Source organism: Silene latifolia, chromosome 9, assembly GCF_048544455.1.
Source record: "Silene latifolia isolate original U9 population chromosome 9, ASM4854445v1, whole genome shotgun sequence".
NCBI classification, from domain to species: domain Eukaryota; kingdom Viridiplantae; phylum Streptophyta; class Magnoliopsida; order Caryophyllales; family Caryophyllaceae; genus Silene; species Silene latifolia.
The window spans coordinates 20,814,357-20,828,828 of NC_133534.1; the positions used below are offsets into that span (position 1 = coordinate 20,814,357).

General features: G+C 37.1%; 1 protein-coding gene and 1 long non-coding RNA gene across 2 annotated transcripts; one reads left to right on the forward strand and one right to left on the reverse strand.

The window, feature by feature from the left end:
• The first annotated feature begins 550 nt into the window (after positions 1 to 550).
• LOC141602501 (uncharacterized) lies at positions 551 to 2,283 on the forward strand. Its single transcript, XM_074422755.1, has 2 exons — positions 551 to 743; positions 1,936 to 2,283. Exons 1-2 carry the CDS (start codon positions 587 to 589, stop codon positions 2,130 to 2,132), a joined length of 354 nt encoding a protein of 117 aa, XP_074278856.1. The 5' UTR covers positions 551 to 586; the 3' UTR covers positions 2,133 to 2,283.
• A 7,069-nt stretch (positions 2,284 to 9,352) lies between these two features.
• On the reverse strand, positions 9,353 to 11,806 carry LOC141602502 (uncharacterized). The gene is made up of 3 exons (XR_012524486.1): positions 11,672 to 11,806; positions 11,464 to 11,573; positions 9,353 to 9,722 (listed from the first exon to the last, which is right to left on the reverse strand). It is a non-coding gene; the product is annotated as an uncharacterized LOC141602502 (long non-coding RNA).
• Between the last annotated feature and the right edge of the window lie 2,666 nt (positions 11,807 to 14,472).

Here is a 14,472-nt window from a genome sequence, read left to right on the forward strand (position 1 = left end):
AAACCAAATATAAACATAATTTATTTCAAATTTTTGAAAGTTTAGATTAGTTTAATTATTTTATATTGGTTTTAAATACGTTCTTTTTTTAAATAAATTTGCCCATTTACAAGTCGGGTTACAGGTTTAGCCGGTCTTGACCTTAAATGTGCGGATTATTTTCGCGTTGGATCGTTTCAGGCGAATTTCAGTCAGTGTTTTTGGTTCAGTCATCTTTTGACAAGTCTAATCTAGTGTAATAAAGGTAGCCCGGTAAACTTACACGATAAGTATTTTACTATTCATGTACGATTTCACATTGCTTAATATTAAAAAAATGAACTAAAGTAGTCTAACACCCTAAACAAATAACCATTTTTTTTAATTGCTTGTTAATTTCTACGAAACAACCAGCCCTAACCTTATCTTAGAATTAAAAATCCGTAAAGACAAAGACAAAGACAAAGACAAAGACAAAGACAAAGACAAATGCAAATGTTTCTTAGTTCAATATAAGTAAGTAAACAACGAAGCAAAAAAAAAAAAGAAAAAATTAAGGTTATATGTAGTGAAAGCACAATATTACACACAAAAGTTTGAACAAAAAATGAGTGATCCGTCAGATAACAAGCCAGGAAAAATAGTGAATGCTCCGCCAGTTATTAACAACCCTGTTGCTGGTGGTCGAATCCAACAGTTTGCCGGTTTCATGTGGTGGGCGATGACGGGCTTATGGGGCCTAATGCGCTTGTACCACACACAAGGTCATTTTCAATTATACTCCTTCCTTTCCTTCCATATAATATGTTTTTGAATAGTGTATAGTGTCGAGTTCTATTCGTCTCCATTTTTTTCTCTTCATATTTCGATCATATAACTATAAAACAGGTATATTATATTGCTTTTGTACTAGTACTACTGAGTACTAACACTAGTTACATTTATTGAAATAGTTTCATACGGATGTATAAATGTAATTAGTTCTTGTGAGTTGTGACATGCGTTAGGTTTTTTCATGAGTAGAATATCATTAGATAGATCCTTAAGTATATATCCGATCAAAATTGTTTTTACAAGTATGGAGGGAAAAACGGATTCTACATCTAAGGTATTACAAATATACAATATGTTAAAGTTTAACTGTGCTTATATGTATTGTTTATGAATTTTTTAAAGTTTGCGAATTATATTGTAATTTTTTGACAAATGACTCAAATTTTCTTGAGCTTATATGATGCATATTTACGAGTTTTTTTTTTTTTAAAGTTTTTGAGTTACATTATAATTTGATTGAGCTCACCATTTATGTGAAAAAGTTCAAAAATGTATGATTCACTTATGGTCTGTTGGACCAGATTTGGCAAAACAAATGTATTTGTAAATTATGCAAGTTTTAGACTCTTAGTCAAGTCACTCACTCGGCTCCAGCTGGGGTCATTTGGATTGGGTCATTTTTCTCAAAGTTATAGTAATCCGTCTCCTCCTTAAAGATCTTCGACATTAGGTCGTCTTGTTTTATTCGGGTAGCCTTGTCTAGGTCGCTTTTAGATTGGATCTATTTGTATGTGTTGTATTAAATCAGTCATTATCCAAAGTTTGATCGGTGTAAGTTATGTTAGGTCGGGATTGAAGTTTGGACCTGTACTTGAATATACGATCATTGATGTGTGAAGGCTCAATCATCTGATGATCTAGTCCCGCTACTACTGACCTAGTACTTGAATATACACGATCACTGATTATAAGTACTAGATAGGTCATATTACCGGGACTAGATCATCAATGATTGTATATTCAAGTACTCGGTCATTATTGGTTTTTACTAGGACTAAGCAATGCCGGTCCTCTACCCCATTGAACTAGGAGTAGGTAGTAAGGGCGTTGAACATTCGGTATGGTATTCATTCGTCATTATAATCAATCGTGAAATTGACTAATGCTAAAACTTGAATGCAGGTTTGGAAGCGGCTGCCAACAATAATGCCGTAGGTGATGACATAGGGAACAACAGGAATCAGGGTGGTGCTCAAAATGTTGGTGAAATCAATATTGATGCTAATGAAAATGGTCGAGTTCGAGCCGGATATAATTTAAATGATGGTGGAAATCAGACGATTGGTTCTGTTAAAATCAAACGTCGAAGATCTCCATAGGGGAAACTGCCCAAGTTCAAAATTTGATCGAGTTTGTTTTATGATGTTTACGAGTTTGCCGTCTGTTTCAATTTCCGTTTTTGTTTCTGTTGTGTGAGATTTTAAACATCTCTATGGTTTAAGTTGTACGGGTGTGACGTAGTTTTCAACGCTCTCACAAAATGTTTTTTAAGAGTACATTTCGTTAATTAGCAAATGTTTTTAACTCGATCAGTCGAACATTCAGTCTTACAATCTTCTGCAGCATACTGCGTAAACAAAGAGAAGCTGCTTTCCGGCCAATTCACAACATAACATATATATGAACGACTTCACATTGCTTAATATTAAAAAATGAACTAAAAGTAGTCTAACACCCAAAACAAATAACCATTTTTTTAGTTGCTTGTTAATTTCTACTAAACAACCTGCCATAACTTTATCTTAGAATTAAAAATCCGTAAAAAGCAAGACCTAGAGAATTAAGATGACAGCGTTTCGTAGTTCTATATAAGTAAACAAGGAAGCATTAAGCTTATATAATTATATGTAGTGAAAGCACAATAAATATATACACACACAAACTTTTTGATCGAACAAAAAATGAGTGATCCGTCAGATAACAAGCCTGGAAAAATAGTGAATGCTCAGCCAGATATTAACAAGCCTGTTGCTCGTGGTCGAATCCAACAGTTCGTCGGTTTCATGTGGTGGGCGATGACGGGTTTATGGACCCTGAAGAGTTAAGAACGATTAACACCTAAGAGGGGGAGGGGTGAATTAGGTGTACCTTTTAAAAATTTTATCCTTAACTTGGTTAATTGATTAACTTAAGTGAAGAATATTGAAGTACAAGACTTGAGAAACTTAATTGAATGTAAGTTCACGAGAAAATCAATGAGTTCTATGTCACAAGATAGGTGTTGTGACACGTAACTTGATTAGGTACATGCGAGAAATAGCAAAGTGGAAGACCGTAAAAGTAAATGAACAAACAAACGACATTTTAAAAATTGGTTCAGCCTCTACTCCGAGGCCTACGTCCAACCGTTATTTTATTGCTTGTTTAGAAATTTACTCAAACTTACTAAACCCCTTACAGTGAAAATAACTCGCCAACCTACTCCGGTTGCACTCAAACTTAAAGCTACTCCGCTTCAAGAGTTTATGGGTTCTATCTCAAGGTGTTACAGAATCTTGAATCTCAAGAGTTCACTAAATGAACATGAAGATCACAATGAAGATCTAACACGAGAATCATGGAACAAACTCATTATGTCAAATCAATGAATCGATACTTGGAGGTTTTGACTTTTTTTTCGAAAACAATTTTGAAGACTTAAAATCAGAAAAACGTTTTGCAAATACTTGAAGAACAAAACTTTTAATGAAAAAATGATTTGCAAGGTTTTTACAATAAATGCTTTGGAAGTCTTAAGAAATAAATGTGACTAAGACACTCTATTTATAGTGGATTTAGTCTTAGGTAAGTACAACTTAGAAAGATTAAATCCAATATTAAAATGATAGCTTTGAGTGATGGTAAGTGTTAGACTATAGGCTTGGGGCTTAAGAAATCAGAAAACTTAAGCTACTACACTCAACATGTGACAATTTACCAAAATGGCAAAAAATTTTTCTTACTTTAGAAGTTTGACAAGTCTTCTTTGCCATTTTAGTAAAAGGTGTTTGCACAAATCTAGAGGCCTAGTCAAGTGGGCTTGTGACTCCAAAATTTCAGATTATTTTCAACTTTTGAAAATTCAAATGTTTAAGGTTTAAAGTTTGCAAAGTTTTGACACTTAAAAACATTTGGTCGAAATTCCTCCTCCGTATGATAGTACCAGAAACCACAACCGTTGCATGGTTTTGCCATTACTTGACTTAAATGAGAATGTTACACTTACTCTTATATTTTTCGACTAAGGCTTGGAAAATATCATTGTCTTGAATTCCTTGATTAGCTTGGTCATCTTGAATCATTGTTGAATGTCCATTTGATTGCTTCAATCACTAATCATTTCAACTAAGAACAAACAATCAAATAACAAAGGGACTTGGCATCATCAATCCAATATGTTCTAACAAATTCCCCCTTTGATGATGACAAGTCCAAACATGTGTGATATTTCCCCTTAGCCCATGGTTAGTTGGTCTTTGGTCAATTCAACATAAACATAATTAATAAACATGATCAAGGTAGTCGAAAGGTGCAACATGCTTGGCCAAAGTAAAACATCTAATCATGAGAGCTAAGACATAATTAAGGAGGACGTTAGCCTAAGAGTTAGAAGATGATCACACATAGCATAATTAAACTACTTCCCCCTCTTGACATCGTCAAAGGAGGATAAAACATGTTTAAAAGTTAAGCAACACGATTTAAACACACACAAATAGTTCAAGCAAGATAAAAAACAAACATCCGAAAGTGCAAGAGAGTGTCTTAAAAACAGCAAAGAGCGAAAGTTCATAAAGAGATAGACGGGTTAGGGAGGCATGAGCTTATGAGGCACTCGGCTTGGTAATCTGAAGACGTTCAAGTAGATCTTCATTCATAGTGCGAAGATCACCCACCTCATCCCTTAACTTGCCCTGTTCTTTGACCAACCGATTGACAATTCCGAGAAGTTCATCCAACTTTGCTAGCACCACACCCAATTCAACAGTAGAACCCGACTGATTTTTCCTTTCCAATTTCTCATTCTTAATCTCCAAATTCATCCGAGAAAGAAGGCCTGGTGTCATTTCTTCACTCAATTTTTCAATAGCGGGGCTTCCCTTCAACACTAACCCCTCCCTCATAAAGATAATAGAGAGCCACATACCATAAGGGACCACGACATTTTTGTCAAAGTTGCCGCTTTGGAACTCAGTGGACATCTCAAGAATTTGGTGAAACATAAGGCGAGGAAGGTTGATGGGTTTGTGTTTGACAATGTGATGAATAAGGAGCATATCGAGGAGAGAACATCTCCCACGGCTATTGTTGCTGGGGACTAGGTTACGAAAAACAAGGTTAAAGATGAATCTAATGGGTGCGGTTAATTCAAAGGCATAGATATTGGTTGGGCCATCGTCATCATGAGGTCGGAGAGCCTTCATGACCTGGGTAGAGGTAACCTCGTCAACTTCACCCCAATCACGTTTGGGAAAGGAAGTAAGCCCGACATCACATATATCCAGATGGGCAGCAAGTTGGTCGATTGTAAGGACAAAGGGTTTCTGATTTATATAAGCAGAGAGAGTGCCAGATGCAACATCTACCTTGACCGTTGCATAGAATTGGATGATTTCGGACAAGTACATGGGACTATACTTGTCCAACAAATTCACCCAACCCTGGGCATACATAGCCTCTTTAAAGTATTTGAAAGCAATAGAGGTGTCATACCAAGATTTCTTATAACGCCTTCCACTGTGGAAGCAACAAATCAGCATACCGTGGCATATCTTGAAGATCTCATCCGGAAGATCGAGAGAACTAAGATGGTTGAGGACGTCATTCTTGAATGATTCGCCATAAGGAGCAATAACAAGGTCCATGCATGTGTTGAGTGGAACCTTCTCCTCAATAATCTCATTCTCATTTATGCTTGGTAAATCCCGATGATAACGAGCCCGTTTGAGTGCCTTGTTTTTTGAGCCGGATCCCCTTTTCCTTTGAGTAACTTTGGGTTTTGGAGGGGATGCCTCCGGTGTCACATCATCATCGTCATCACAGAAGATTTCAAGCATCTTTCGCTTGGACCGGGTTCTTGATGCCGGCTTCGAAAATAATGGGTCAAGCCCATCATCAAACATCTCTTTGGCATCACCATGGTCCTCAACATCAACTACCTCTTCAACATGTGCCGTCATCGTTGAATCAGTTTTTGGATCTTCAATATTGGGACTGATTTCTCTTTCAACAGTTGAAGCCATAGTTGCATCAATCTTACCCATCTCATCCTTCTCCAAGTTTTCACTCACCAAATCATTTAAGAGCACATCATCATCATTCTTTTCAACAGCATCATTTTTATCATCACTAATCTCCTTCTTTTCCTTTTCTTTTGAATCACCTTCATTCTCTTTTGATTTTTCCTCACTTTCTTTTTCTTTGTCTCCCTCTAATTTTTCCTCACTTTCTTTTGATTTTTCTTTACTTTCTTTTCCCTCTTTTGATTTCTCACTTTCAAGTTCCCCCTCTTTCATCTCACTTGATTGATCTTCCTTTTCATTTGTTTCGGCAACATCACTTGGTTGTCGAATGTCTTTATCCTTTTTGGTTCCCTTAGAACCGAAGTCCTCTTCATCGGTGTCAAAGTCCACTTCAGCATCTAATTGGAGAGAAATAGGAGGATTCCTACTTCTTCCTCCTCTGCCACGACCACCGCCCCTTTTGGCGGTTGTTTTCTTTCGTGCAACGGTTGGTTTGGCAGTGGCAGAGAGGATCTCATTTGTTTTGGCAGTGGTTTTGGGAGCCATTTTCTTTTTTGGCAATATATTTTGGGTTAAATGTATCTCTGAGTTGAAGAACCTCTTTTGAGAACCTTGGAGGCATTTTAAGAGAGTGGAGAGGGAAAGGGTATTGACGGTTTTGGGAAACCGAAAAAGGTGAAGGTTGGTTTTTGTTTAGTGGGTAATAGGGAGTTTTAGTATGGAAACATGGAAGTAAATGAGGGGTTGGTGTAGTTAATCAAGGTGAGTGGACGGTTGAGTGTTGAGAGAGTGAGGCTAGGGTGTAGGCTTTAGGTATGATGAGACATAAAGTGATTTGGGAAGCTCAATACAAAAATAACTCAAGTGCACACAGACAATTGTTAATTTCATTTTGCTCGGCATTTGCATGCATTTAACCATATTAACTAAAATTTAATTACATGTAAATCCTTCCTCTAATCAATCATTTGAAAAAGTGATTTAATTTAGCGATATGTCACCTAATAAACCAATTTCCGACCGAAGTCTTTCGAATTGTTCTCTTTCTAACGGTTTTGTAAGAATGTCCGCAATTTGATTTTCCGTTTTACAAAAGCTTAGACAAATATTACCTTTCTCAACTTGATCACGTAAAAAATGATGTCGTATGTCGATGTGTTTAGTTCGTGAGTGTTGTATAGGATTCTTTGATATATTAATCGCACTAGTATTGTCACAAAATATAGGGGCAGTCTCGAAAATAAGGCCATAATCATGCAATTGTTGACGTACCCAAAGAATTTGTGCACAACATAGAGCGGCACTCACATATTCACTTTCGGCCGTGGACAATGCAACGACGTTTTGCTTCTTAGAAGCCCATGAAATGAGACACGGTCCTAGGAAAGTAGCAATGCCCTAAGTACTTTTCCTATCTAATGTATCACCGGCATAGTCCGCATCCGAAAAACCTACAAGATCAAGTTCGTAGTGAGTTGGGTACCAAAGATAAAGCCCTTGTGTTCCAATCAAATACCTAAAAATCAGTTTGACGGCTTTGAAATGTGATTCTTTAGGATTTGCTTGGAAACGGGCACAAGCACACACACTAAATTGTATGTCGGGTCGACTAGCGGTTAAGTAAAGTAAGGAACCGATCATACCTCGATAAACCTTTTCACTAATGCTCTTACCATTTTCGTCCTTATTAAGCTTGATTTTAGGCACCATTGGTGTAGGAATAGGATTAGAATCAGTCAACCCAAACTTACTTAACATTTCTTTTAAGTACTTTTATTGGTGAATCATCTTTCCATTTTCACATTGTTTGATTTGAAGACCAAGAAAGAATCCAAGTTCTCCCATCATACTCATTTCAAATTCCGAAGTCATCAAATCAGAAAAGTACTTATAAAGAACATTGTTAGTTGCACCAAAAATAATGTCATCGACATATACTTGCACAAGCAACAGTTCATCTCCTTGTGACTTGATAAACAATGTTTTATCCATGGACCCACGTATGAAACCATTTTCCAATAGAAACTTTGAAAGCCTATCATACCAAGACCTAGGAGCCTGTTTTAAACCATAAAGTGCTTTATCAAGTTTAAAAACATGGTTGGGAAACTCGTTGTTTACAAAGCCCGGAGGTTGTTCAACAAACACTTCTTCATCAAGGTATCCATTTAAAAATGCGGTTTTGACATCCATTTGAAAAAGCTTTATACCTTGAAAAGACGCAAAAGCTACAAGCATTCGTATAGCTTCAAGCCTAGCTACCGGTGCAAAGGTTTCATCGTAATCAATTCCTTCTTGTTGGTTAAAACCTTGCACCACTAGTCTAACTTTATTCCTTACGATTTCTCCAACATCATCTAGCTTATTGCGAAAGACCCACCGTGTACCAATTACAGTACGTTGGGAGGGCCTAGGGACAAGATGTAATACCTTATTTATTTCGAATTGCTCCAATTCCTCTTGCATTGCACTTACCCAGCATTCATCAGTCAAGGCTACTGTGACATGGTCTGGTTCGATTTTTGAGATAAAGGCATTATGTGCACAGAAATTTTGAAGCGATGATCTGGTCTTTATTCTAGAGGATAAGTCACTGGTCAGATTTGATGAAGGATGTGAACTTTGGTGTTTCCATTTTTTGGGAATAAGTGGGTCAGAGGATTCAGTTTGTTCGTCTGCAACAGTAGAGGGGACTGTTGCATGAGGATTGTTTGAAGGAGGTGATTGTGGTACGTTTATGGTTGTATTGGGTTGTTCTTCACCATCCTTGTTTCCCCTGGATGAGGTAGCATCATCTTGTGTAGGAGGACGATTAGTTCCCCCTGAATTTTGGACATCCTTCTCATGCAACAGTGGCTCCAACTGTTGCACAGCCTCTTCCATCACTTGATCCATATCATGTCGGATCATACCAATCTCAAAATCATCATCATATTCATCATCCTCATCATCAACCTGTGTGTTTGACACAAAAAGACTAGATTCGTCAAATATTACATGAACGCTTTCTTCCATTTTCATAGTCCTTTTGTTATAGACTTTATATGCTTTACTATGATCGGAATAACCAACAAAAACTCCTTCATCACTACGAGCGTCAAATTTGCCAAGGTTGTCTTTTCCATTATTGTGCACAAAGCATTTATTACCAAAGCATTTTAAATGTGAAAGATTAGGTTTTCTTCCTCGTAGTAGTTCATAGGGAGTTTTCTCAATGATTTTTCTAATCATGACACGGTTGTAAATATAACAAGATGTGATTACGGCTTCGGCCCAAAAATTCTTAGGAACTTTAGAGCTAATGAGCATGATCTTATGTGACACCCTTAAATCTAGCCTTAATTATATACGTAAATTCTACAGAAAAACTGGTAGGATATGTTTGTAAATGGTTCAACTAGTCCAAAAACCTGCAATTTCAAAAAATTTTCTAACTAAACCATTCACAACCAATTCCAACTCAAGAAGAGTGTCAAAAACCCTGCAACAACTGATAAACTAATTTACATACATAACTTAAGACGCGGAAATATAGTGATACAAACCAAAAATAGAAAGGGAGACATATGTCCCTTCAAATTATATACAAACCAAAAGTGTAAAAGGTTTACTAATAAAATAGCCATAACTAGGTCCAAGGTTCCTTGCTCACTAGCCCGTCTGTGACCCCAACTAAGCATCAACAACCTGTCAATCGCATTTTATACAAACACGAAAGCCACAATTCAGTGGGGAGTAACTTCGAGTCCTCCCAGCCACGAATCGTCAAAATTTATGTAACATGTAATAAAACATGTAAACAAGATGATAAAGAATTCAATTATCAATTATTCTAACATATGAGCCCTAAACTGACCAAACTAAACTAACATGTGAAACATTTAACAAATTGTAATTCAAACTCTATCAACCATAGCCGGCTTGCATCTCACCTTCTATGATTCATAGAATCATCAAACAAGAAAGGGCAATATATCAAAGACAAGCATAAGTTCTTAGTACCGTCAATAGTCACTTTGTAACTCGAGTCTATACCACGAGGTAGGGAAGGTAATCGAACCGGTATCTTGGCTCAGCGGTTACTATTAAGAAAACATGGCCAAGAGACAACACAACCCTAGCCTAAAAATCTGAGACCTAGACATGCGGATACACACCACCGCACCCAAGACCCACAACTTTTTTTTAAAACAAAGTGAAGTGAGTACCCTAAGGACACCACCGAAGGGTTGGCTAGTACTTAAGCTGACCCCATACTATCAAAATAAGTACCTGAGGTCATGCCCCAACTTGGATAAACATCCACTAGTCAGGAACACAAAGGCTATCAAGCAGTGAACATATACTCGTCAAAGACTATAAAGACCTATCTATGATGGAGGCCGAAATACTCACCTAAGACCTAGTCCCAGCTAGTCCCAGCTTGAATATTTTAGCCCACACCACACATGACTCACCACACAAGTCAAGTAAGACACCCACTTAACCTTAAGAGGGCAAAAAGTCCTACATATCAATATAAATTCTAGCATTCTATCATGTGAAAGGCTTATAATGTCTATTTACAGCATACAATCCCAACAGAATCCTCAACAAGTATTCAATACTAATTTCTAATTCTAACAATAGTAACCATATTAAAGGCTTCAGGGGAAACTAGGGCCATTTCTACAATACAAGTCACTATTAAATTCAATAAGCTATACATGTAAACAAAAGCTTGATAAATGGCCTAAAACAAGAAAAAGGCCGATTATCTAAATCATTCAACCGAATTTTTACCCGCAACCCCAGCCCTGCGACAGGTACGGGTCAAATTGCGGCTGACCAATCACTCAATTAACTGACATCGCATCAGTCAAAGGGACTAAGGCTCAGTTTTCGGCACAATCAACAAAACATTACAATTATCACTATAACAATTCATTTTGAGCCTATTAATTACCATTTCATTTTGTAAATTATCCTAACATGTGGTAATTGTCAATATAACATAATTTTTCTACCATTAGCATAACTTTTAGCTACTTTTATGATTCCCTTAACAAGTTTAACCATGTATACTCATTCTAATTATATCCTTGATGAACCTAAAATGACGGACAAAGCATGGAAAACCGCGAAACAAGCAACGGACCGACCCGGGCCATCCGTGGGCTAGCCGTGGGCCTGCCACGGGCCTGCTGCCGGCCTGTTGCCCGTCCCCCTACACCATCATTTCTTTCCATTTTTATATAATAAAAGACCGTCTGAACATTAATTAATCGTCCCCAATTCAACTTTGATAATTTAAACTAGCAAAAGGCACAAATTAACATGCATGCAACAAATTTTACATGTGAAAACTACTTATTCAAACAAAAATCACCAAACATACAAAAATAAAAAATTGTGACGATCTTTCGTCGAGTAACTCGAAATATGTTACCTTAAGCTAGAAAAAAGAGCAATTAGCACCTCAAAACCGAAACCCTAACAACAACTAGCCGCTATCCTCTATAATATACGAGTCCCCGAACTCGTCCTCCAAATCTTCACCTAATTAAACAATAAAAACACAAAAATTAAGCATATATACCGAAATACCGAAATTTCATCTTAAAAAAAACTTCAAGAAAACTGAAATTAAATTATACCCAGTTGTAGATCGCGACGAGAGGATTCCGGAAAGGTAAATTATGCGAAAAACGGATAAGAAACGAGTAAGATGTGACGAAAATGAGCTTGATTTATTGAAAATGGTGTTTTGGGTTTTTTTTTTTAAGATGTTGATGATGATGATAGAACAAAATCAGAAAAAACAAGAAAAGGGGGAGTGTGGTCCGCGTAAGGAAGAAAAAAGGAGGAAAAAAGTACGTACGGGATTTTTAGTCGGGATTTTTACGAGTCGGTTTTTGACTCGTTTCAATAATAATTAAACCAAGTAAGTCAAACGCAAGTTCCGTCAAGTCCAAAGTCTTTAAACACGAGATTACAATAAAATTGAGTATTCACACGACCCATTTCCAAATTCGTTTACCCAACGTTCAAACGAATTGTCATTTTCCCCCCGATACGCCCTTATTTCGAAATAAAAGATTTTACACGGTTTAAACTATTTTTAAACATTTCAAAACTATCAAAATAAATACTTTTCTTCAAAATATAATAAAATTATATTTCTTTGAATTATTTTTACTTTAAATACATTATTGTCAAATTTTACTTGATTAATTAATTATTTTCGGAATATATTAACGGTCCGAATTTTACGGGGCGTTACAATCACCCCTCCTTTTAAAAAGTTTCGTCCTCGAAACTTAGAAGGAGAAATTATAGTTATAAGAAAATATAGGTATCTTTTCAATGAAACGGTGATACTCTTGTTGATCAGACAAGAACATCCATATTCATATCAAGATATAAAAATTATTTCTACACCAATAAATGAGAAAACCCATTATTGGGACGTCACCAACAACGAGATTCAACATTCACTAATGTTAAAACCATTGAAAATCATAAAAGCATTTTCAAACTTTTAGTTTAAAATTCTATAGTAAGAATACTATCTTTACTAAATATGATTATACAAAGCTTAGAAACTCGGAAAAAGAGTAAGAAAAGGAATACCTTATGAGAATAATTCAGAATATTTAGCTAACATAGAAGCTTCAGTCTCCCAAGTCTCTTCTTCGACATTTCCACAACGCCAAAGAATACGGACAAGAGGTACAACTTTGCTCCTAAGTTGCTTGTTGGCTTTTTCAAGAATCCGAATTGGCCTTTCTTCAACCACCAGGTTAGGCTCCAATTCAAGAATCTCTTCTTGGATTATATGGCTTAGGTCACTAATATACTTCCTCAATTGAGAAACATGGAAGACATTGTGAACCTTGCTCATATTTGGGGGCAATTCTAAACGGTAAGCAACTGGACCAATCTTTTCAATCACCTGAAAAGGTCCAATATATTTAGGGCTCAGCTTCCCTTTAACGTCAAACCGTTTCACCCCTTTCATAGGTGACACTTTAAGGAATACTTGATCATCAACCTCAAAGGAAAGTGGTCGACGACGGACATCAGCATATGACTTTTGACGGTCCTGAGCGGCTTTCATCCGCTCCCGAACGATCTTAACTTGTTCAATGGACTCGGTCACCAAATCAGGACCTAACATTGGAACATTTTGGGTTTGATCCCAACAGACTGGAGTACGACATTTTCTACCATACAGAGCTTCATATGGTGCCATTTTAATGGAAGTTTGATAGCTGTTGTTGTAAGAGAATTCAACCAAAGGTAAACATTTCTCCCAAGAAGTTTGGAAATCTAAGGCACAGGCACGAAGAAGATCCTCTAAAGTTTGAATTGTCCTCTCAGTTTGACCATCAGTGGTGGCATGAAAAGCAGTGCTCATTAATAGTTTACTACCCAAGGCCTCCTGTAATGCAGTCCAGAAACGAGAACAAAATCGAGGATCTCGATCTGAAACTATATCTTTAGGAACCCCATGATAGCGCACTACTTCATTCACATAGGCACCAGCTAGAACTTCTAAACTCCAGGTTTCTTTGATGGAGATAAACCGAGCACATTTAGTCAATCGGTCCACAACCACCCAAATAGCATTCTTCCCAGTTGAAGTCCTGGGTAAAGCCATCACGAAATCCATGGAAATAGACTCCCATTTCCAAAGAGGAACATCCAAGGGTTGAAGTAAACCCCCAGGCTTTTGATGTTCTATCTTTACTTTCTGGCAGGTGAGGCATTTACTAACATACTCCAAAACTTCAATCTTCATCCTAGGCCACCAGAATTGCAATCTCAAATCTTTGTACATTTTGGTACCTCCCGGATGAATGGAGTAAGGAGAAAAGTGTGCTTCATTAAGAACTCTTTTTCTCAAATCAGCTGCACTCGGAACATAGATTCTACCATGATAACGGAGATACCCATCATCATCAATCTTACAATCCTTAGCTTGCCCAAGTTGAATTTTAGCTCGAATGGATATGAAGGTAGGATCATTAGGGAGGCAAGTACGGATCTCACGGTGGAAGTCAGGTTCAGCTGACATGGCATCAAGATGATGAGAGCCCCTTTTTACAAGGCTTACTCCCAATTTTTGAAGTTCTAAAGCAAGTTCAGGAGGTAAGTCCCGAAAAGAATTCAAAGAATGACAGGATTTTCTGCTAAGAGCATCAGCCACCACATTAGCTTTTCCTTCATGATAAATTAGATTGGCATCATAGTCATTTACCAATTCTAACCATCTTCTTTGTCTCATGTTCAGCTCTTTTTGGGTAAAGAGATATTTCAGGCTCTTGTGGTCGGTGTAGATGTTGCAATGGACTCCAATGAGGTAGTGTCTCCAAATCTTCAAAGCATGCACCACTGCAGCTAATTCAAGATCATGAGTCGGGTAATTAACTTCATGAACTCTAAGCTGTCGAGA

What these genes read in the sequence shown, in the direction of transcription:
- LOC141602501 (XM_074422755.1), top strand. Translation starts at nt 587, where the DNA reads ATGAGTGATCCGTCAGATAACAAGCCAGGAAAAATAGTGAATGCTCCG. An exon ending in GCGCTTGTACCACACACAAG is followed by an intron (nt 744 to 1,935) that starts GTCATTTTCAAT and finishes ACTTGAATGCAG; the next exon opens with GTTTGGAAGCGGCTGCCAAC.